At 37.1% G+C, this 26166-nt stretch overlaps 1 protein-coding gene across 1 annotated transcript in view; it reads left to right on the forward strand.

Moving 5' to 3' along the window:
* Positions 1-5451: 5451 nt before the first annotated feature.
* The window catches only part of efna5b (ephrin-A5b), a 134908-nt gene continuing 114193 nt past the window's right edge, over positions 5452-26166 (forward strand). Inside the window, exon 1 of the mRNA XM_067393446.1 lies at positions 5452-6121. Coding sequence (XP_067249547.1) covers positions 5997-6121 — 125 coding nt within the window. The 5' untranslated portion in view covers positions 5452-5996. The remainder of the gene's footprint in view (positions 6122-26166) is intronic.

Consider the following 26166-nt stretch of genomic DNA (forward strand, 5'->3'; position numbering starts at 1 on the left):
GACTGAAGAATCTCAGTGTGTTGTTAGATTGACAGAAGCCTGGTCTATGAGGACACTAGTTTTAACGGGACACTGATAACTAGATACATTTGGATGGCGCCCTGAGTTCAGGGTTAGGGTTAGGGTTAGGGTTAGGTTAGGGGTATGTATGAGAGTGATAGTGGTGAAACGAGGTGTGCTAGTTGTACAGTAAGTGATCATGACTCACTTTTCACACACACAATCATAATTCAGTGACTGATAACTGTGGCAAACAATCTGCTTCTTAGAAACACTGAAATCTGTTCTATTCTTTAAAAGGTGCTAAAGAGGATCTTTTCGTCGACTGAGAAACCAAAGACTGTTACTGAGTTTTTGAAATGAGCGCATGCGTAAGAACAGCTCCCCTCCTTCACAGCTCATTTCACGGGAACGCCTCCCAAAACTCCTGCACAAGTATTAGATCACGAGTGTTTACCACCGGCATTCGCTGTGTCGTGTTAGTGGATTCATTATGTCGGACTCACCGCAGGTAACTCATAATCTGCAGCTGTTACTCCTGTCTCCTGACAAAAACATTGCATGCGGCGCCTGTGGAGTTTGGAAAGTTACTGGAGCGCAGCCGCGCTCGTCTCTCACAAGGAACGTCACGGCAGTGATTGACAAGCCAGAGGGCCAACCGTTTACGCGATTGGCTGATGTTTTTAAGGCCCTACCTCGTGCACAGATTATGTATATTAATATTATTACTTTCAGTGCACCTAATAAATAGTCTTTTATCAGTTAGTAAACACAGTTTCAAGTAATATTGCAAAAATGTATAAAACAAAACATCCTCTTTACCACCTTTAAGGACTAACTCAATTATTACTTTACTTTTATTTGATACCTTTATTGTTGCTGTATCTTATTCTTCTGAATCTGATTCTTCTCAGTTACCATCTGAAAATAAGAAAGAAAAGCAAATAAAAATCAAATCAAAATAAAAAAAAAAACAATTATTCATTGCAGTATTACTCATTGAAAGTCAATTTCAACTGAGGGTGCTTCTTTTTACCTACTTCTAAAATGATTATATCTAATCTAACAAACACAATAATGAGTTTTCAATATTGACATTTGCTACAGTGAGCTGTGAATTATGGGTTATCAGTATCAATCCCAATCTTCCATATGGGTGCACCCCAGAGTCCCGGTAAAACGAGTGTCCTCATAGACCAGGCTTGTGTCAATCTAACAACACACAGAGATTCTTCAGTCAAGTCAAACATGAAGAACATGTTCGCATGATGTCCTCATAAAACACGTGTCCTCATAAAACAGGTGTAAAGCTACACACCACCTCACATACTGCCATGAACATGCATGTAATGTGATGCATATTAGGGCTGGGCGATATATCGCATGTGATTGTCACGCGCATTTCGTCAGTAAAGCCGGTTCCCTGATTGCCGCTAAATCGCCATCACCTGCTTTCAAATTTAATAGACAGAGCCGTAGATCACTGACAAGCTACGCAATATCGCGTTCATATCGCAGATGAATCGCCTTCGATAATGAACGCGATATTGCGTGGCTTTTCAGTGATCTACGGCTCTGTCTATTAAATGGCGCTCCATTTGAAAGCAGGTGATGGTGATTTAGCGGTAATCAGGGAACCGGCTTTACTGAAGAAATGCGCGTGACAAAAGCATGCGATATATCGTGCAGCCCTAATGCATATATAAAGCCATGTAGGGCTGCACAATATATAGTTTTGTCACTGATACCTATCTGTGGGTGTGACATTGCAGTACAAATGAAGTCAAGTAGGCTATAGGGATCATAGTTGATCTGCGATCCATACGGACTACGGCTGCACGATGTATGGTTTTAGCATTGTATCCCGATGTGTGCATCCACAAAAGTCACATCACAGGATGTGCAATGTCAAGTGTAGGGATCGTAGTTGATCCGAACGGTCCAGCTGCCCCCGGTTAAGAGCGCATGTGACTTTTACAAATGTCATTTGCTTGTGTTTTTAAGTCCTGTCAATTTAAACATCAAACGCACTATGACTGGAACTCGCGCTGTTTTCTGACAGACAGATAGCACGTGAACACAGAGTTCAGTTCTCTTTCTCTTATCTTTGAGCTTGAACAAACACTCTCAGCGAAAACAGTTGGTTCTGTGTTGTAAACAATTAAGAAAACGGATGCATATAATATTGGACCCATACATGCTTTCCTCAATGTGTGTACCTCAATACAGTTAGATTAACCTGAAAAACATAAAGCACTGCTTATTTTAATTTGTATCTTATTTTTATTGTGTTTATCTAAGCTTGTAATTCGTTTATTATTCTCTAAGCAGATGCACTACCCTACAAAATGATCCCAATCATCCTAGAATGATTAATTATTTTCAAATAGTGCTATTCAATTCATCTGGTGGAATTGTTTTCATATCGCAATATATAAATTGCAGAAAAACTAAATATTGCAATGTCAGTTTTTCTGCAATATTGTGTAGCCCTATTTCCCTGAGTAACATTTAACCTTTAATAATAAAGCAAGTAAAATCATGACTGTAAATAACATATAATATACCTGACACAGGTGAAATCACTGATGAATCTTTGTGAATACTGTATGTCTTCCTCCTGAGATTGGGCTTTCTCCATCACTGTTTCACTTCAGCATGATCTGATGTGTCTTCTGTCATCTTCTGTTTTTAGTATAAACGTCAAAAGATAAATTATAGTAAACAGCAAGTTATTTTCATACTTTATTGTATGATATTTAAGAATTATGTATAATTGAGGATCGATATTCCTTCATAAATTTTCACAATTGATAAATTATAGACAATAATACTGACAGCATTAATTTGACTGAATAAGACTGACAGTTCTGATACATCTTATCATAGCCAGTAAATCTTTGTTTCTTAATGTCTTTAAATCAAGCAGAACTGTAGTAATATTTACAGTAGGCTGGTATGTGAGGATACTGTACTGGGTGAAATGCCGTCCCCTTCAGACTGTAGTCATGACAACGCCTTATTATGATGGCTTGGCTAGGTTATTGCATGCGATCAGAAAATTATGCAGTTACAATTATAGTTTAATCGAAAACCAGCTTTAAATGACAAGCATCGCTGATTCCCTCCTGACAGTCTTTAAACACAATCACAATCTCGCTAGCGCCGTTAGCATCGCGAGCTAGCTGTTTTATAACTGTAAAACGAGCTGCAAAGAGCTTACAAAACATGAACAAACAAGCCAAACGGACCCACAAGCATTTAAAAAGCAGAACAACTTACCTTTAAAATAATAGTAGCCTCCATCAGGTGCTCAGATGTCTTCTCAGGTGCAGCTTCTATCCGGCCCAAACAGGAAATGAACGCGAAGACTCTTATTATAAACCATACTTAATATAATATACGCGGGATTAAAATAATAATAATAAATATATGTGATGTGAGCGCACGAGTTAATGTGTGGTTGTGTTTACATGAATAGCATATGCTAACGAGCTAAATAAACTGTATAAATACTGAGTAAACAGCATTCAAGTTATTTTTATACTTTATTACATGACATTTAAGGGATATTTTTAATCGAGGATCACTATTTATTCATATATTTAATTCACAAATAAAAAATTATAGGCAATAACACTTAAATAATTAGTATTTTGCATTAACTCGCTTGTTATACAGACCTATGCTGAAGCTGAAGCTGAATGAAGCTCCGCCCACCGGCGCCATCTTGTCTCGCTGTTGTTCATTGCGTATGCAACCAATAGGAGCTGCAGAATTAGGCTCCGCCCGTCGGCGCCATCTTGTTTTCGTGATTTCCCGCCTACCAGTACCGATCTGACCAGTCACAGGCCTCAATACTTACACTTGTGTGAAAAATGCAAATTTTCGATGACGCCGGTACAGTACCAGGACCCGGCTGCAGGGGCGCACTCTCGTACACAGAGGATACACAGTGTATGGTATAAAATCAGGTTTTTGTGGTATATAAGGACATGCCGCGAAAATTGGAGAGGGTGCTTCTGGGACATAGAGAAAGGCATCTACATTGCCGGAATTACAAGGACATGGCCTGTGTCCTCATAAACCCAAATGTCCCCGTAATGCCGGTGCGTATTCAGGTCAAAAGTCCTCGTAAACCACAAAAACCAACACACATGCATGCTCACACGCACACACTCTCACTCACACACACACACTCTCACTCACACACACACACTCTCACTCACACACACACACTCTCACACACACACACACACACACACACACATGCACGCTCACACGCACACACTCTCACTCACACAAACACACTCTCACTCACACACACACACTCTCACACACACACACACACACACACACACATGCACGCTCACACGCACACACTCTCACTCACACACACACACTCTCACACACACACACACACACACACACACACACACACACACATGCATGCTCACACTCACACACTCTCACTCACACACACACACTCTCACACACACACACACACTCTCACTCACACACACACACTCTCACTCACACACACACACTCTCACACACACACACACACATGGACACACATTCATGCAGACACACACACACACGCACACACACACGGACACACACTCTCACTCGCACACACACCCTCACACATACACACACGGACACACACTCTCATGCACACACACACACTCTCACACACACACACTCTCACACACACACTCTCACTCACACACACACACTCTCACACACACACACACACACTCACGCATGCACACACACCCTCACACATACACACGCACGCACGCACACACACCCTCACACATACACACGCACGCGGACACACACTCATGCACGCACACACACACGTACACACACTCTCACTCACACACACACTCTCATGCGCACATGTACACACACTCATGCACGCACACACACCCTCACACACTCCCCCTCACACATACACGGACACACACTCATGCACACACACACTCACTCACATACACACACATTTACACACTCACACCTCTCTCTCTCTCTCTCTCTTTAGTTTCTAATATATATTCACACTATCTGTCTATATGAATATCATGTTTTATATTTATATTTTATCCCCACTATCTATCTATCTATCTATCTATCTATCTATCTATCTATCTATCTATCTATCTATCTATCTATCTATCTATCTATCTATCTATCTATCTATCTATCTATCTATCTATCTATCTATCTATCTATCTATCTATCTATCTATCTATCTATCTATCTATCTATCTATCTATCTATCTCTCTCTCTCTCTCTCTCTCTCATGGTTATATTCATGAAGTGGGTGAAGTAAAGGGTTAGAGGAGGAGTTTATCTCAGCGTTCGTGTTCCGCCCATCCCAGTTTGGACCAATGGGCTTCTCCTGCGTCTGTAACCGAACACACATTCGCAGTGAGAAGCGCTGGGTTCACATCCTCACACCTCCCGCCGAACCGAAAGCACATGAAATAACTGATGACCCGCGCGCTCCTTCATCTCTCCCGCATTAGAATGACGGAGTGTGACGCGCGCGTCCGGATCGCGGGTGTGTTTCTCGAGCTCTGCGTGTATCCGAAGGGACTTCAGCTCTCCATCTCAGTCTGAGATCGCGCTCTGCTCCTGCCGGCAACTTCTCCTCACCTCTGAGAACGGACACACATTGACTCTCTCTTGGACTAAGAGTGCGCTCGCGACTTGTGTGGATGAGAAGCTCCTGCTGAAGTTGATAATATGTGTGTGTGTTTTATGTGTTAGAATGAACCCTTAAAACACCGACTGTGTGATTTTTGTCTCTCCGACGGCGCAGTCCACAATTATTGACCGTAGTGCGGACATTCACACCACTGACAGAAGATCGTGGACATCTCAACACTTGCTCTGACATCAGCTGTGTCGAGAAGAGCCGAGCCACAGATGTGAATGAAAGTGATCTGAAGAAAGAGGAATATACGTGTCCAAGAGTGCTGTAGTGATGCTGCAAGTGGAAATGATCATATTCGTGGGTGTGATTCTGTGGATGTGTGTATTTAGTCAAGAGCCCAGCTCAAAGGTGATGGCTGATCGATACGCGGTCTACTGGAACCGAACCAACCCTAGGTGAGCGGATCTCTCTTTATATTCGCTGTTTCGCTGGAACTTTGTATTGCATTTCTAGAAAAAAATATGCTGATATGATTAAAAATAATCGAAATGAATATTAAGATAACAAGATGTGTTGAAAAAGCCGATATAATAATCAATATAGACACTTTTTTTAAATGTCGCTACAGTCCGCGCGCATCGGCCGCGTTTCTGTCGATTATTCGCGAATTATTTTAAACTACGAATCGTGTTTTTTTTTTTTTTTTCACGGAACAGTAGAGTAATATTAATTATGTTTGTTTATGTGCATACACATTTTTTGTCATATCGACAAAAGTGAGGTAAACTCAGAAAACACAACTCAACAGCATCGTTATAATAATAATAATTTTAAAAAAAATCGCGTTTTTTCGCTACCATTGCATCGCTACTTTTGCCGATCGGAGTTTACATTCTAAAGTTGTTGCATACTGTAATTTGTTCTGATTCAAGTGGTTATTTTATGGATTTCATGCATGCATGAAATTATGCATTTTTTCCCACTCAGTACAATTGTTATGATAGGCTACAGATGCACATTTGCATAGTGAAAATCGTTAAAAATATAATTAATTGGTCGCTTACATGAAAAAAAAATTGTAAAAAAATTGTATTATACTGTATATATTATAGTATCTACAACACTTTGTTAATGAATACTGTAGTATTTACTATAGTGAACTGATAAACTGTAATAAATACTGTAGTATACTTTAGTTTTTACTACAGTAAACAGTAGTGTATAGTGTAGTATAATATACCCTATAGTATAGTATTGGGTAAAGTAATTTGTTTATTACTATAGTTGTTATTATTAATACAGCAATTACCACAACAAATTAATTCAAGTACTCTACGATAATATGGTATATAGTATTTACTATAAATTACTGTAGTATTTTTTCATGTAGTAAATAAATTTGCTTTTAAGCATCGATTCACTTATAGTGAAACTGAAACCTAAATTTAATATAAAAAATATGCTGTTCATTATCATCATGTTTTTGAACTAATGCATTAATTAATTAATTAAAAACCAGGTGTAAACCATGTATTTGTGGACCACCAGACGGGATGTGTAAATGACTTTGCAGTTCTCGCCTGAAAAAGAGTTAAAATTGCTTACAATATTAAGATGAGGTGAATGCATTTCATTCAAACAATATTATATTTTTCTAGAACAAAAAAATGCATTTTGTTTGTGCATACTAAAGCAAAATAAAAGCTGTTTTTTTTTCATATTTGCAAGCTGATAATTAGTTTTAAAAATAAAGAATGATTTCTAATAATTAGCTACATGATATAACTTTAGTCTTTAAATGACCATTGATTCATTTAACCTGTATGTTAATGGGGGATATTCACAAATGTACACTTTTCACAAAAGAAATGAAGTCTTATTTTTTCAGTGCATAGGTTGCATGTCCTATTTAAAACTTGCTTAAATGGATCAGACAGTTTTGAAACCTGCCGCCAGGCTGAATAGTTCTCCTCTGATTAGATGTTTTGTGGTCAGAATTTCTCCCCTGCTTTGAGAGCTCAGTTTATTTATGTGACACTTTGTTTAAACAGAAAAATGCAAAGTCAGATTTCATTTTATATGTGACGCTGAAAAGCCGCAGTTTCATTTGGACACGAGGTGATTATTCTGTCGAAAAATGAAAAGTTTCATTTCAGATCGCCATGTACAGAAAAAAAGTTTCTGTATTTTTTCTTCTTCACATGTTCGGGGAGTAACAGTTCGCTGAAGCACAGATGGTTCGCAGCGATTCACGTTAAGCTTGGGCCTGTAAGAATCCAGTGGTTTTCTGAGTCTTGTGTGTTTTATTGTCTTGTTTTTACTTGTGTAAAGCAGATATAATCATAGAAGGGATGTTGTGTGTCAGATTTACAGTAATGGTGTTTGTTTGACTCATTCACCCTCACAAATGATAGCAGATCTGGAAGAGAATTCATTTTGCATGATGTCTATGTGGACGTATAGTCAAAAACACATTTTTAGCAGTGCATCTGCTCTCTTTGTATTCGTTGCATGAACTCTGGCTGAATATGAGAAGGGCACATAAAAAGGCACCGATCTGTTGGCTGTCCGCACTTCATTGGCTCGCACCTCCGTTATGAGTATGAATTGTTAATTGGTTAATTACTCACCGCACCTTTGGCACACTAAATGAGCGTAATGAGGACGCGTACCGTTTCCCATGCCGAAGAGCCCCCGCGAGCCAGATTCCCCTCTGACTTCCTTCCCCTTTAACTGCGACTCTCTTTATTTCTCAGTGCCATGCTGAGCGGAGAAAATGAATGAATACAATTAGATATTTCAGGACCTTCATTCCGGCTGTGCGGCTCCTCTACTGGAGACCCGGGCGCAGGGGTCACGCGGCCTCTGAACGGAAACCCGGCATACATTCGGCTGTAACACGATAGTTGGTTTGCTCGTGAAAATGTTCCATGATGAACCGGTCAGAAATGTGTTCCCACTCGACTCAAACGTGCTGGACCATCAGTGTTTACAGGACAACCGTGATTATGTTTACAACAGTGTTTCCCGTAAAAGTCCCTAAACACGAGTTACCATATATGTGTGTAATATTTTTTATAAGCTCTATATATATACGTACACACAAACACACATGTATATCAAAGTTTAAAACATTAAGGTTTTTTAATGCTTCTGAAAGAAGTTTCTTCTGCTCGCCAAGGCTGCATTTATTTGATCAATACTGTAAAAATACTTTATAATAATACTGTAATTAATACTGTAGAAAATGTGAAATATTTTTACTATGTAAAATAGCTGTTTTCTATGTGAATATATAGTAAAGTGTAATTTATATCCAGTGATCAAAGCTGAATTTTCAGCATCATTACTCCAGTCTTCAGTGTCACATGATCCTTCAGAAATCATTCTAATATGATGATTTGCTGCTTGAGAAACATTTATTATTATTATTATTAATGTTAAAAACAGTTGTGCTGCTTCATATTTTTGTGAAAACTGATCTTTGATGACTAAAAAGTCTAAAAGAACAGCATTTATTTTCAGCAATTTATTTAATGCATCTTTGCTAAATTAAAGTATTAATTTCCTTTTTTTTTTCTTTTTAAAACTTACTTAACCCAAACTTTGAATGGCAGTGTATCATGATTTCCCCCCAAAAAACTTAAACTTAAAAAAAACGAAACATTTTCAATATTGATAATAATAAGAAATGATCGTAGAATGATTTCTGAAGGATCATGTGACACTGAAGGCTGGAGTAATGATGCTGAAAATTCAGCTTTGATCACTGGATATAAATTACACTTTACTATATATTCACATAGAAAACAGTTATTTTTAATTATAATAATATTTCACAATTTTTACTGTATTTTTGATCAAATAAAAACAGCCCTAGTGAGCACAAGAGACTTATTTCAAAAACTTTAATGTTTCCAAACGTAACCTATATATAATGTTTTTAAAGTATTTAATACTTTTATTTAATAAAGTATTTTTTTTACCTATTATTTATTAATATAGCAATTTCAAAAGCAGAACAAAAAACATTTAGCATGTTTCTACTGCTGCCGTTCAGCCCAGATGAATTTTCGTAGAGTAATTCCCACCGTATTGAATTGAACTGACCTCCTCAAACTTTGTGACAGCTTACATGCACTTGTATGTATTTGATGTGCATTTTCGCACCTTCTCATTTCTCTTCTGTGGAAAGTTAAAAAAGTAAAGCAATACACAATCCACCTCAGCTGAGAAATGTAAAACACGGTACGTTCCTCATGCGTGTGGCGCTGCTGCCTGCTTTCTTCAGTCATATATGAAAACAGAGCCTCTTATTCTTCAGCCTTAAACAGATCCTGCTGCAATTCAGACTGACTTGACTAGTTTTGACACTGCCTATTTTCCTCTTTGAGCCTTGTAAAAACCTCTCCCGTGGTATGTAGAATGTGCTTTGCCTTTTTGCTGTTGAAATTCATTCTCAGAGGGGATTAAAGATGGTTTGTGTACTGGCGAGTTCAGCAGGTCCATGAGAAACCTGGTCTGGAGAATTATTATTATGATTTTAAAGAACAGACGATGACATAAAGGACAGAAATTAGAAGAAGATGACAGTGGATTAATGTGAGGCAGAAAAATAACATCACTGTAACCCTGCAACAGCTCATTAGCTGCTTAAAAAGGCAGCAGGACATTATGCCATGACACAATGTTTTTATTTAATAAAGACAAAAACAAGTTGAGCCGGGGATTTGCTGTCTGTTGACTTTGGATACGCAGTGCCCGTATAAAACATCTCAGAATCAGATGCTCTTTCAAGATAAGGCTTTGTAAACGCTGATGCCCGGTGTCGTGGTCTGACAGTGGATTCTGCTCTGGATTAGACGTACATGAGTGAACGCTGGAGAGATGCAGCTGCAGTTCACTTCAGAATTTATTTGCAGCAACATTCTTGTGCATAATTACATTTATTTAATTCAGTGCAAACTGTTATTGAGCTGTGCCTTTAATCTAAAACCGCATGTCTTACTGTTTTAGTCCGATTGTAATATGTGACAGAAGAATGTACATTCTGTCGTACATGTTTTGTGCATTATCTATGAAAATGCAAACACTAAAAAAAGCTTTGTTAGAAAGTTGGGTTGAAATTGGACAAACCCAGTGATTGTTAAATGTTTGCTCAACCTGCTGGGTAGTTTATTTAACTCAACTATTGTTTAAAAATGACAGTATTTCTTGCTTCCAACATATTTTGGGTTCATTTTAAGCCAGACATTTAGTTTTTTTTAAATAGTTGAGTTAAATAAAACTACCCAGCATGTTAGGCAAACATTTAACTCAACCACCATCCCATTCGCTGGGTTAAAACATTACAATCACTGGGTTAAAACAACCCAAACACTGGGTTAAAACATCCAAATCGCTGGGTTAAAACAGCCCAATCGCTTGGTTAAAACAACCCAATAGCTGGGTTAAAACAACCCAATCGCTGGGTTAAAACATCCCAATTACTGGGTTAAAACAACTCAATTGCTGGGTTAAAACATCCCAATAGCTGGGTTAAAACATCCAAATTGCTGGGTTAAAACATCCCAATAGCTGGGTTAAAACATCCAAATTGCTGGGTTAAAACTACCCAATCGCTGGGTTAAAACAACCCAATCGCTGGGTTAAAACAACCCAATAGCTGGGTTAAAAAAGCCCATTTGCTGACTTAAAATATCCCAAATGCTGGGTTAAAGCAACTCAGTCACTGGGTTAAAACATCCAAATAGCTGGGTTAAAACAGCCCAATAGCTGGGTTAAAACATCCAAATCGCTGGGTTAAAACAGCCCAATAGCTGGGTTAAAACAGCCCAATCGTTTGGTTAAAACAACCCAATCACTGGGTTAAAACATCCCAAAATGCTGGGTTAAAGCAACTCAGTCACTGGGTTAAAACATCCAAATTGCTGGGTTAGAACAGCCCAATAGCTGGGTTAAAACATCCAAATTGCTGGGTTAAAACAGCCCAATAGCTGGGTTAAAACAGCCCAATCGTTTGGTTAAAACAACCCAATCGCTGGGTTAAAATATCCCAAAATGCTGGGTTAAAGCAATTCAATTGCTGGGTTAAAACATCCAAATCGCTGGGTTAAAACAGCCCATTTGCTGACTTAAAACATCCCAAATGCTGGGTTAAAGCAACTCAATTGCTGGGTTAAAACAACCCATTTGCTGGGTTAAAACATCCAAATCTCCGGTGTTAAAACAGCCCAATAGCTGGGTTAAAACAGCCCAATCGCTGGGTTAAAACATCCAAATCACTAGGTTAAAACAGCCCAATCGTTTGGTTAAAACAACCCAATAGCTGGGCTAAAACAGCCCAATCGCTGGGTTAAAACATCCAAATCACGGGGTTAAAACAGCCCAATCGTTTGGTTAAAACAACCCAATCGCTGGGTTAAAACAGCCCATTTGCTGACTTAAAACATCCCAAATGCTGGGTTAAAGCAACTCAATTGCTGGGTTAAAACAACCCATTTGCTGGGTTAAAACATCCAAATATCCGGGGTTAAAACAGCCCAATCGCTGGGTTAAAACATCCAAATCGCTGGGTTAAAACAGCCCAATCGCTGGGTTAAAACATCCAAATCGCTGGGTTAAAACAGCCCAATAGCTGGGTTAAAACAGCCCAATCGTTTGGTTAAAACAACCCAATCGCTGGGTTAAAACATCCCAAATGCTGGGTTAAAGCAACTCAATTGCTGGGTTAAAACATCCAAATCGCTGGGTTAAAACAACCCATTTGCTGGGTTAAAACACCACAATCACTGGGTTAAAACAACTCAATTGCTGGGCTGAAACAACCCAATCGCTGGGTTAAAACAACCCAATAGCTGGATTAAAACAACCCAATAGCTGGGTTAAAACAGCCCATTTGCTGACTTAAAACATCACAATCGCTGGATTAAAACAACCCAATTGCTGGGTCAAAACAGCCCATTTGCTTACTTAAAACAACCCAATCGCTGGGTTAAAACAACCCAATTGCTGGATTAAAACAGCCCATTTGCTGACTTAAAACAACCCAATCGCTGGGTTAAAACAACCCATTTGCTGACTTAAAACAACCCAATTGCTGGGTTAAAACAGCCCATTTGCTTACTTAAAACATCACAATCGCTGGGTTAAAACAACCCAATAGCTGGGTTAAAACAGCCCATTTGCTTACTTTAAACATCACAATCGCTGGGTTAAAACAACCCAATTGCTGGGTTAAAACAGCCCATTTGCTGACTTAAAACATCACAATCGCTGGGTTAAAACAACCCAATTGCTGGGTTAAAACAACCCAATTGCTGGGTTAAAACAGCCCATTTGCTTACTTTAAACATCACAATCGCTGGGTTAAAACAACCCAATTGCTGGGTTAAAACAACCCAATTGCTTACTTAAAACATCACAATCGCTGGGTTAAAACAACCCAATTGCTGGGTTAAAACAGCCCATTTGCTTACTTAAAACATCACAATCGCTGGGTTAAAACAACCCAATTGCTGGGTTAAAACAGCCCATTTGCTGACTTAAAACATCACAATCGCTGGGTTAAAACAACCCAATTGCTGGGTTAAAACAGCCCATTTGCTGACTTAAAACATCACAATCGCTGGTTTAAAACAACCCAATTGCTGGGTTAAAACAACCCAATTGCTTACTTAAAACATCACAATCGCTGGGTTAAAACAACCCAATTGCTGGGTTAAAACAGCCCATTTGCTGACTTAAAACATCACAATCGCTGGTTTAAAACAACCCAATTGCTGGGTTAAAACAACCCAATTGCTTACTTAAAACATCACAATCGCTGGGTTAAAACAACCCAATTGCTGGGTTAAAACAGCCCATTTGCTTACTTAAAACATCACAATCGCTGGGTTAAAACAACACAATTGCTGGGTTAAAACAGCCCATTTGCTTACTTAAAACATCACAATCGCTGGGTTAAAACAACCCAATTGCTGGGTTAAAACAGCCCATTTGCTGACTTAAAACATCACAATCGCTGGGTTAAAACAACCCAATTGCTGGGTTAAAACAGCCCATTTGCTGACTTAAAACATCACAATCGCTGGGTTAAAACAACCCAATTGCTGGGTTAAAACAGCCCATTTGCTTACTTAAAACATCACAATCGCTGGGTTAAAACAACCCAATTGCTGGGTTAAAACAGCCCATTTGCTGACTTAAAACATCACAATCGCTGGTTTAAAACAACCCAATTGCTGGGTTAAAACAACCCAATTGCTTACTTAAAACATCACAATCGCTGGGTTAAAACAACCCAATTGCTGGGTTAAAACAGCCCATTTGCTTACTTAAAACATCACAATCGCTGGGTTAAAACAACACAATTGCTGGGTTAAAACAGCCCATTTGCTTACTTAAAACATCACAATCGCTGGGTTAAAACAACCCAATTGCTGGGTTAAAACAGCCCATTTGCTGACTTAAAACATCACAATCGCTGGGTTAAAACAACCCAATTGCTGGGTTAAAACAGCCCATTTGCTTACTTAAAACATCACAATCGCTGGGTTAAAACAACCCAATTGCTGGGTTAAAACAGCCCATTTGCTTACTTAAAACATCACAATCGCTGGATTAAAACAACCCAATTGCTGATTTTGTTTTCAACCCAACTTTGGGTAGTTTTTAACCCAGCATTTGTTAGAGCATGTAGTGGTTAAAATAAACAAATGCATGAGGCAGATGTCTGTGCAAGTGAAGTTATTGGTTTATGGTTTTATTCATAACGGATATTTAACATAAATTACTATTTGAAGCTTGAGAGCAAATAATGCTTTAGTGTTATTCGGCTAAATGTAGCATGGCGCCCATGTGGCGGGCGCATCGGTCATGCCTGCTTCACCCGTGCCATTCCACATTCACACCTCAGTTTAAGGAAAATAAATCAGTCTGCAGCTGCGGGCCAATTCTCAAGAACTGAAACAGGTTTGGAGAGACTCGCCAGGCAGGTAAGCTGCCATAAGCTGGTTTCATAAGTACAGAAAATATATTGCACAAACAGTCAGTGAGTGTGCAGTGCTCTGCATTTTATTATTTTTAATGTGCATCAGTGTTTACTCCACCGAGAGGCTGAGCACAAACAAACAAACAAACCGAAAGCGGGCTCTCGCTCCTCTCCGGACCGCCCGCTGCTCCGTGAAGAGATGGAGCGGGCCGCTGGAAATATTGAGCGGCCGGTTCCTCTCTCTCTTCCTCACGGCCAGGCCTCGGCCGCTCTGAAAGGCCACTATTGTTTCCTCTCGCTGTCGCCTCTCCACAACCCGGGCCGAAAGTATGCATGTATTTAGAGAAAAGGAGAGCAGGAGAGGATAAAGGGGGTGAATGGAGAGGGGTTCATGGTCCTGCTTGTAATACTCTCGGCGTTTACAGGGACGGCCTTTTCCCTCACCACATCTTTCTCCCACGCCAAGCGGCGTTTCACAGACGCATGTGTCTGGCTGCTTCTACCGGGCTTCCTCGAACAATATAGGTGACATTTTGGAGCTCGGGGTCTGTGACGAGCCCTAAGCCGACAGGATTAACCCCAGAACTGATCTTTGTCCTTCTTGCGCTCAAGTCTTCTGGGGGTGGAGGGGATTTCGTGATGGTTTGAGGGGTGTTTTGTTGCACACAAGATACAGTATCAGCCGTCACTTTTGTTGTAAAGGTTTCTGGATCCGTGCACAAAGCACAAAGGAACGTGATTTGCCTTTCGTTTCCCAAAACACTCGGATTCCCCTGCGTGTAGAGCAGATACACTCTACTGAAGGCATGTTTCTGAAGATCTGAAGCCTTCGCATTAAAAGCTTCAAATGAATGTGGTTCTGCCCACATATGAATTCTTCACAAAAATTTACTTTTTTGTTGATTGTATTTGTTTGTTGTGTTTAAATAAAATCTAAAAATATTAAATAATATAAAATAAGTTAAAAATAAAATTAAAAATAAATAAAAAAACACATACATGTATTATTTAAGAAATATTTACATGTATATATATATATATTTTTTTGTTAAATATATACATGCATGTGTGTGTGTCTATATGTATATATATATATATATATATATATAGACACACACACACACACACACACACACACACACACACACACACACACACATATAACTTTTATTTTAGATGTGATTAATCATGATTAATCTTTTAAATTTATTTTATAAATAAAAAATGTATAACTATTTTTTCTTTTTTGTTTGTTTACTATTATTTAAAATTGGATTTATTTAATCAGATACACTCAAGATCTAGACTGTTTAAATGCTTTAAAATAAAAATAAATATAAATTCTGCCTACATTTGTTTACAAAAATGGAACTTTATTTTTTATTTATTTAAATTTAATTGTATTTAATTGTATTGCAGTGTTTAAATAAAATATATAAATATAAAATAATATTAAATTAATTACAAATTATATATATATATATATGATTTGCTCCAACGGCAAACTAGTTTTCATAACAGCAAAATCTGAGAGAACAACGTCAACAAACTTCAAGTTTTAAGTTGTCAAACATACTTGACCGCACACTTCAGACAAAGAACACTGGTTTATAATCCGACGGCTTTTCTTTATACATATATATATACAGCTATGGAAAAAATTAAGAGACCACTTAACATTGATTTCTGAACTTGAAGTGGTCTCTTAATTTTTTCCATAGCTGTATATATATATATAATGAGCTAATTTTCTTTTTAGTTGAAGTTTTTATTTAAATTTATATACACACACACTCACACACACATATATATATATATATATATATATATATATATATATACATACATACATACATACATACATACATACATACATATATAACTTTAATTACTTTTTGTTTATTTAATATTTTATTTAATCAGCTATTTGAATTTTTTATCAAGATCTAAAGACCTTTTCATCTGCTTAAAATAAAAATAAATATAAATTTTGCATACATTTGAATTCTTTACTTTGTACTTATTTTAATTTGATTTAATATATGATATTTTATTTTTTATTTATTTATTTTTTTTGTTAATACTTTTATTGTTGTTATTTTAATTAATGACTTAATTCTCCTTCCCTAGTTACTTTTGTGTAATTTTACAGTTGATTAAATTACAATCCAGAACGAGTCGATGTGACAAACTTTTGTCCGGTCGTGTAGAAAGAAAAGCCGTCGGATTATAAACCAGTGTTCTTTGTCTGAAGTGTGCGGTCAAGTATGTTTGACAACTTAAAACTTGAAGTTTGTTGACGTTGTTCTCTCAGATTTTGCTGTTATGAAAACTAGTTTGCCGTTGGAGCAAATCCTCCAGGATCACCTGGAAATGCCGGCGTGTTGTTGATGTTCCGGGGCGAGTGGGTCTGACAGAGGTTTGTTTGTTTAGTGTCTCTGGGAGTAAAGTGACTCGAGGTCTCCTCATTCATGAGGTAATGGCGTGGAGTCACTAAAGGGCTTAAAAAGCCATCGGCTCATTGTCTACTGACACAAAACCCTTTCCTCTTTAATCCCCCTTCCTCTCCTCCATAGAAACCTTCCTGCTCACATTCGGCATTCATATTAATCAGTGTTAAAGGCCTAATGAGATAAATAAGACTTAAGAGGAACCCTGGAGTGTCTTTGGAAGTCTGCAGAAACTGTTAAGTTATAAATTTGCCCTGTTTCTTTCAGTGGCTGAGAACCTTTAATTGTGCTTTTCCGAAGTGCTCCTGTCCGAGGATTCGAAGATGATGCGCTCGCCGTGTCCCGCCAGGATATGTTTCTAAAGCCGTGTTTGTTTGGCTGCTGATCTCTTTGCTTCCCAAACCTTGAGCTGTTTTTCTGCCCCCTCGGTGCTCAATGGTCCGGTCCGCACGGAAGAGGCCATCTGGGGCGGCTTCTCTCTCCTCTCTCTCTGGACTAATCGGGGATTACTGGCCCTTTACATTTTCTGTAATAGGCTCAGGGCTTTAGGGGGCTGTCGGGGTGTCTCCTGCACCCGAGTGTTTGATTTAGGCCCAGTGTTGTGGCTACTGCGGGTGACTGACGGTTAGTTAATGCCGCCGGGCCAGCCGGATCACACAGATCCAGATGGTGAAGGTGGATTCGTTGACTGTGAAGAACTAAAACTTCGTGGCTGATGATGGACGGATGAATATGAATAATACTCGGCTGCATAATGAGGGAAATATCTGGAGTCCAGGGATATTCGCATTACACAGAAAGCATTTTAAGATTTGATTGCATTGTCTGAGATTAAAAGTCTGTGTCTGTATTAACCATCAGTAATCTTCTAATTATTTTACTGATGTAAGAAACAATAAATGTCTAAATGTAATGAAAAACTGAATGCGTCATTAAATGTTATGAAACAAAATATTCAAGCAGAAATTATTTAGCTATAGAAATCTGGACTATTAAATTAAAATAGGTAAGATGCATATCTTTCAATCTTATTTAATAATAATATGTAAGAAAACAACTGTCAGAAATGCAGAAATGAAAGAAATCATATGCATAATAATAATAACATTTATTATTATTATTATAAAAAAGAGTTTCTTGCTCATTGACACTTAAATACTTTTGGGAAGTTGACAATTAAGTTTATAACTTTTACTAAAATTATATATATATATATATATATATATATATATATATATATATATATATATATATATATATATATATATATATATATATATATATATATATATATATATATATATATATATATATATATTTATTGCATTTAAATATAATACAATTAAATTAACTTGCAATTAAATATATATAAATATATAAATATTATAATATATAAATATTAAAAATTTAAATATCATTTTTTGAGTGCATTTGACGATACACCCACACACACACACACACACACTCACACACACACACACACACACACACACACACACACACACACACACACACACACACACACACATATTTCTTTTTTTCTTGCATTTAAATATCGTGCACAAAAAAAAAAAAATATATATATATATATATATATATATATATATATATATATATATATATATATTAGTTATTTATTGCATTTAAATATAATATAATTAAATTAACTTGCAATTAAATATATATAAATATATAAATATTATAATATATAAATATTGAAAATTTAAATATCGTGCACCAAATAAAAATGTTTAAATATTACATATTAGACATATAATCTGATGATAGCACATCTGTACTCTTATGGATTCCATATTCATGTTTTAATAGTTGTGTTTTGACATGACTATCATGATTTTATTCCACCTTTTTTGTGTGTGTGAAAATCTTCTGAACTCAACCTGCAGAAGAAAGACTGTAATGTGTTTTGGGGGAGACGATCAGCCAATGGAAGCTCAGCATTTCCTGCCGTTTGATTGGTGCAGACAGTGAAGCTGAGTGTGATGGTGGCGAATGTATAAAATATTAAGAGCTGTTTGTGATCTCACAGTCGAAGCTGTGCAAACCTTCGCACGCAATCCTGAAGAAATGAGGTCAAGGCGACCGTGTTGAAACGGCAAAGGTGACCTTGAAATGTGAGGGTTCAGACATTACTTCTGTGGTTGTGTGCGTGCGTGTTTAATGGCGAGATGCAGGAGGGGGCCTTTTTAATCTAAAATATATCTAAACATTCTGAAATCAAGATGCTTTTACTGGAGAAACAAAATGACTGAAGATATTAAGTCTTGTTTATGAAAAACATCTATCAAAATTAAGTTTGTTTGTGCTTAAAACAAGAAAAACAAATGTGCAAATGGGTTCAGAAAAATAATTTTGTTTTCCCTTTGAATTAAACTCATTTTTCTGACTCCATTGGCAGATATTTGTTCTTGTTTTAAACACAAACTCACTTAATTTTGATACATTTTTCAAACAAAGTCATTTTTCTTCTCCAGTAAATGTATCTTGATTTAAGAATGTTTAGATATTTTTTGCAGTGTAAAGGTAAATATCGTTATACACAAGCTGTATATTCAGCCAAAAAAGACTCTTTTTGTTCTGTAGACCTTTATTCCCCAAATGTTTTCCCCTTTCCTAGCAACTCACCACAGAAATCCTGTCTGCCGAAGCGCCGTGTCGCTCTTAGCCAAGTGTCGATAGAAGCAGCAGAGTTTCTCAATGCCCAGAAAGCGCTTTCCCTCCAGCTAAAAACGGCAGGAACGTTCCTCACACTAGTCCTGCCCCTGTCGCCGTATCGCTGGTAAGAGCTACATGGCACGAAGGTGCCTGAATTATTCACGCCCATAATCGGCCTTTATGTCATATCGCCCGGGCTGGGGCCTGTGTTATTCTAGTGCATAATTGATGCTGCTCAGAAGTGGAAAAGTTAGAATAGCAGAAGTAATGTGAAGGGAAAGTGCAGGCAGGCGCGCGGCGAGGGCTGTCGGTGCAGGAGGATTGCGTGCAGGGGTCAGACGCAATCTCGGGACGGGGAGGCGGTCCGGCTGCATCAGGCGTAACCAGCGCTGACATTGAGCTGAGCTGGAATATCGACTCTCTGAAGATTTACAGCCTGCCGATGACTAGAGAGAACAGCACAAAAAGAAATGGCTGGCATCAATTGTGGCTTTGCTTTTTGTTTCAAAGCATTCTTGAGCCGCTCTGGTGCAATAGTAATTGGAAAAAGAAAAGTTTTTCCTTTTTTTTTTTGCCAACCATATTTGGTCAGAACAGATCTCGGTGGTAACCAGGATCAGATCTACATGCTAAATTAATTATACTGACGGTCCAGCGTTGAGGTGTTTATAGAGCTGCGCATTATGCGTCGTTGGCAATAACTTGCCGTGCATTTTATTTTCTTGCTGATTTTACACTAGCGAGTTTGGAGCAAGTTGAAAGAAGTCTCTTCTGCTCACCAAAGCTGCATTTATTTGATCAAAAATACAGTAAAAATTGTGAAATATTATTACCATTATTTCCATTGTAATATATTTTAAAATGTCATTTATTCCTGTGATGAAAACTTGAATTTTCTTCAGAAATCATTTTAATATGATGATTTGCTGCTCAAGCATTTATGATTATTACAAAACTGATTGTGGAAACTGTTACATTTTATTTTTCAGGATCTTTGATGAATAGAGAGTTCAAAAGAACAGCATTTATCTGAAATATAAATGTCTTTACTGTCACTTTTGATCAATTTAATGTCTTTTAAAAACTTTTGAATTGTAGTGAATCACGATTGCCACAATAATAACTGTTTTCAACATTAATAATAATCATCATAAATGTTTCTTGAGCAGCAAATCCGCCTATTAGAATGATTTCTGAAGGTTCATGTGAGTAATGATGCTGAAAATTCAGATTTGATCACTGGATATAAATTACATTTTACTATATATTCACATATATAAAAGTTATTTTAAATCACAAAATATTTTCACTATTTTTAGTGTATTTTTAATCAAATAAATGCAGCTTTTGTGAGCAGAAGAGACTTAATTATTCCTGTCCAGCAGTGTAAATCCCTTCCCAATAGCAAAATGTAAATGCAGTACTGTGGCAATGCAGAAAACTTTAGTTTTGTGTCGCTCACATTCCAGCGACTGCGCTTAAAGTGAAAGCTTAAACCACGTCATTAGTTAGCAGCCTCTAATTAAGTCTCATTGGTTTCTCCTCTAGTGCTCCTTTTGTGCAGCACAGATTTACCTGGCAGAAACACGGTCCGTCTCAAATTAAAAGTGCACACATGGCCTTAGGTTGAGTTTGTTTTACACCTTGCCAACCCTCAGTCGTCCAACTCCCAGCCACGGAAACCATGTCTTTTGTGTTTCCGAACAAAGACTGCTGGGATTTAGTTACTAGCCTGTGAGCTTAAGAAGCAACCGAACACAACGGCTACAAAGAAGCTTGTGGGAAATTCTTAATCTTCAGGTGAACACGACACCTGAGAAACAAATGCATGAGGGCATGTTTATGGTGACTCACCTACAGCGAAAACACACACACACACACACACACACACACTGCAATTCGTGCATTTTAATTACAAACTGACGTATTGCTTAATTTGTTTATCCAAACTTGTTTTTGTTTACACTAACTGATCAAATCATGCGATCTGCAGCCAAATCCAGACACTTCTGCCAGTGAAAGACAAACCTCCATCCAAAATCAACCAGCAATGATAAAACATTCCTTCTGGACAGAAACATAAATATTTCCATAAAGAGATGAGGTAATACACCCGTAAAAATGTGTCTTGCTGCGTGAGCAATTAGTGGTCTAAAGAAAAGCACTCCATCCAAGCTGACTTTACAATGCTTTTATGGCATGTATGAGCAGCTACAATGCAGCCATAAAGCATCTGATAGACGCATTAGTCTCTGCGTGTCCAGGAAACATATAAAGAGAATTTATGAGCGCTTTCTCAGTGAGAGCACCTTCAGAAGACACAAGTCAAATCACCAACAAAGACATGAGTTATTAAAGTCCACCATCACCAAAACGACATCACTGTTGTCAAAATATGAAAGACCCTCTGTTATTCCCTTTTACAAGGTCTTGATGTTGTTTTTGGGTTCTTCTAGAACAGGTTTTCCTGCTTGAATGTTGATTATTTTCCTCATTGTTGCAGCTCCTCTCTTCCCAGTCTGTCAGTAACGCTCCCGTCTCTATGAAGCCCCTCCTTCTGAAAAGCACAATGTGCTCTGATTGGTCGGCTGGAGCAGTGTGTTGTGACTGGTGTTTGGGAAATGTCCCGCCCCTTACCATAACCGCCAGTCTCAACACACTACTAACTAACTCAACCAGGCCCCGCCCCTTTATTTTTGGTGGGAATTATTTAAATTAGGAAAATGTATACATTATTAAAAATTGTAATGTTCATCAAGTTTACTGGTGGTTTTTCTTAGGGATTCACCGATATGATTTTTTTTGGCCGATACAATAACCGATAATCTTTATATTTGAAAGCCGATAACCGATATATTGGCCGATAAATCTAAATAAAAATTTTTATATAATTTTTGAGAGCCTGATTATAAAAACAAAAGTTAAAAGCCATGTCCCAAACACACAATTATAATATTATGTAGCTTATATGACAAACTCGCACTATACTTAACTGTATTTTCCTTTTTGAAGTGATTTCAATCATATTTCAAGCAATTCATAACCATCATGGTGAACAGTGCACATTTGAAGTGTCTCAGCTGGAGGAAATAATCCATTATTTATCATTTTTAATTTATAGGCCAAATTTACTCATCAGGCCAATCATGATAACATTAAAAATGAACATATTTCGGCCGATACTGATATGGTGACCGATATATTGTGCATCCCTAATTAGTGGTGCAGATTTTTCACTGTCTCTTTTGGCTAATCACATCAATAAACCTGTAGGTGGCAACAGATGTGATTGAATCAATCGATTCGTTCAAAACACTGATTCATTCAGGAATGAAACAAATGTGTGTCTCTGAATGAGTCATTGAATCATTCGCTTATTCTGCTGTGGCTTTGTTTGAAACTATTTACGTTTATGAAGCAAATACAGATAAATTAATTGACAATACTGTGTTTAAAATCTATTTTACTCAATATTAACTTGTTTAATAACTGTGAACGGCAATAGCTAAGTCACATGATCACCTGCGACGAATCACTGCTATGACAATATTCAGAAGTCACTTACTTTTTATTTTATGGATATTTTAAAATCTTTTCATAGACACCACTGTTGTCTTGTTATAAAAAGAAAAAAAAAACAATTTATTTATTTATAAATTAAAAAAAAACAACATTTGTTTTGTCTGTGAATTAGTGTTAGGGATGCCCCGATATGAAAATGTTGGCCGATAACCGATAATTCTTTATATTTGAAAGCCGATAACCGATATATTGGCCGATAAATCTAAATAAAAAATCTTATATAATTTATGACAGCCTGATTATAAAAACAAAAGTCTCACCATTAAAAGCCATGTCCCAAACACACAATTATAATATTCTAATTATAATATTATGTAGCTTATATGATGCACTTCGGCTGATACCGATATTGTGGCCGATATATCGTGCATCCCTAGTTTTTCTTTCTTTCTGTCTTGATAATATTGTGTAAATCTTCATATCTTGTTGCACTAAATCTCCATCACCACATTATAGGCGTCATCTTTAAGAAGTCTGCTCCGAAAATCTCTGAATTTGGGAAATCAGCTCCCTCAGATGGAGTTAAATGGGGGTCCGGTACATTTGGACCCCCTGTATGGTTGTGTTTCCACAGATTCATAAAGGATCTTATGCAGCCTCGGGCGCTTATGGATTATTTCTGCTGCTCTTGCTGTGGAGTTAATTGAGTTCTCCGCTTGTTTAGGATTCACGGACACAAGACGCTGTGGAAACGATCGTACCCTGCTGATAAAACCCACTGATGATTATTTTCTTGACTTTTTGCTATTTGCATCATTCATTCGCCTCATTATAGCTTGAGCCATCATGTGATTAAAAAGATGTAACTGTCAATTATGAAAGCAGTAATTGCATTCTTTAGGAGCGAGATCTTGCACCGCATGGCTGTTTCTCCTAATGAACTCTTAGTTTTAAATATAGTAAGTATCGGCACTTAAATGAACTTTTATCAGCACAATGATCTGCACGTCACATTAACATGTCTGAAGAGGGTAGTGTAATCATTTAATATAGTACACAGTACTTTTTTTATTTGTCTGTATACAAATCATATTTCATTTTTTAGTTTTGGAATTATTTTGGAATAAATTCGCTAGAATTATTTTAGTTTTTGTGTATATTAAGTTATTATGGGTAAATTATACTGTATATTATTTAAAAAATGTTCTCTCACTTATTCTTTTTGTGTGCTTTACTTAAATTTTTTTATTTATTTTTTTTACCACAATTTCATCCAAAATAACAACATAATAAAAAAAAAAAATAATAATAATAAAAAAATTAGGTTTTGGGCTTTTTTTGTTATTTTGGTCAATAATTTGCTACATTTTGGTTATTTTTTCTGAGATATATATATATATATACAGAGCTATGGAAAAAATTAAGAGACCACTTAACATTGATTTCTGAACTTGAAGTGGTCTCTTAATTTTTTCCATAGCTGTATATATATATATATATATATATATATATATATATATATATATATATATATATATATATATATATATATATATATATATATAGTAGTCTGTGGTCTTTAAATTCTGAAAATATACATAATTATCATGTCTTTTTATACATTGTTTAACATTATTTATTTTGAATATATATATTTTCTATTTCATCTTGATAATAATGGTTGTATATCATATTTTTATACTCTTATATAAATGTCCTTGTGGTTGTCCCAGTAGTTTTCTTCCTCTAAATGTCTTGATATATTACTTTTTTTAATTGAGAATTATATAAATTTGACCAACAAGCTATGAAATTCAGGTTTATGTATTGTATTCTTCATAGTAGGTGTTTTTTCTGCTCAAAATAATGTTTTAGCATAATTATTGTGTGGTTTGCATAGTAAACGCTCAAAGATTTCTACGCTCATCTTATGTTTGTGGGTGAAAGCCTTGTCGTATTTTAAAATATTCTCTTTTCTTGAAGCTTTCACTGATTTCCTCGTGTCTGTTGTCGTCGTTTTGTGATCTGTTAGAGGCAGTAAAGTGTTCAGGTGCCTGAATCTCTTAGACTCTCGGGTTTGATGGTGTCTGGTTTGGGTGGAGGCAGAGGGCCGTGGCGTGTCAAAGAGTGGCCGGTGTCTGGAGATCAGAGAGCGGGGGACGGCGTGTGGGTTGAGTGAATCACGTGACTTTGGCTTTTGAGTTTTTCCCTGATGGCTTTTGGCACGCAATGCTGGAGCTCTGCTTCTGCCACCAACCAACCAACCAACCGCCCGACCGACGGACCAACCAGCGCCTACAGAACGATCTTCCAAGGATGTGAAAGCACAAGTGAGCCAATAAGGAAAGACGGGCTTGCATCACTATGCATGAAGAGGAAATGCTTTGTTAAATCTGACTTCTGTTGCCTTGATCTGGTGCTTACTAGAATGAATATGATGTAGGTCATAGGAGCTAGTGAGTGACGGTGCGCTTCAAAGAGGACTTTCTCTTTAATGAGATTATTATTTTTGGGTTTTTCTTCATGTGGCTCTTTTTATTCGCCGAGAAAAGCACAGAAATACCAGTTAACCCCTGCTCACATTCACACTGGATTGCTGTAAATCCAGGAGCCGATTCATTGTACAATGAATTTTGTTAAAAAAAAAACAGTACTGCAGGTCATTATATCATGTAGAATCAGACATATATTTATATTTCAGCATTTTAAAGAGTGCCACAGAAAAATGTCTGCTGAAATTAAAGGGATTCTTTTATATTTAGCCATATATTGTTATTGGTATATTATCGTCCTTGGTGTGAATGAACCAAAATCTATTTACACTACTTACACAGTGCAAAGGTTATTTTCACTAACTTCA

The sequence above is a fragment of the Chanodichthys erythropterus genome, chromosome 9, assembly GCF_024489055.1.
Source record: "Chanodichthys erythropterus isolate Z2021 chromosome 9, ASM2448905v1, whole genome shotgun sequence".
NCBI classification, from domain to species: domain Eukaryota; kingdom Metazoa; phylum Chordata; class Actinopteri; order Cypriniformes; family Xenocyprididae; genus Chanodichthys; species Chanodichthys erythropterus.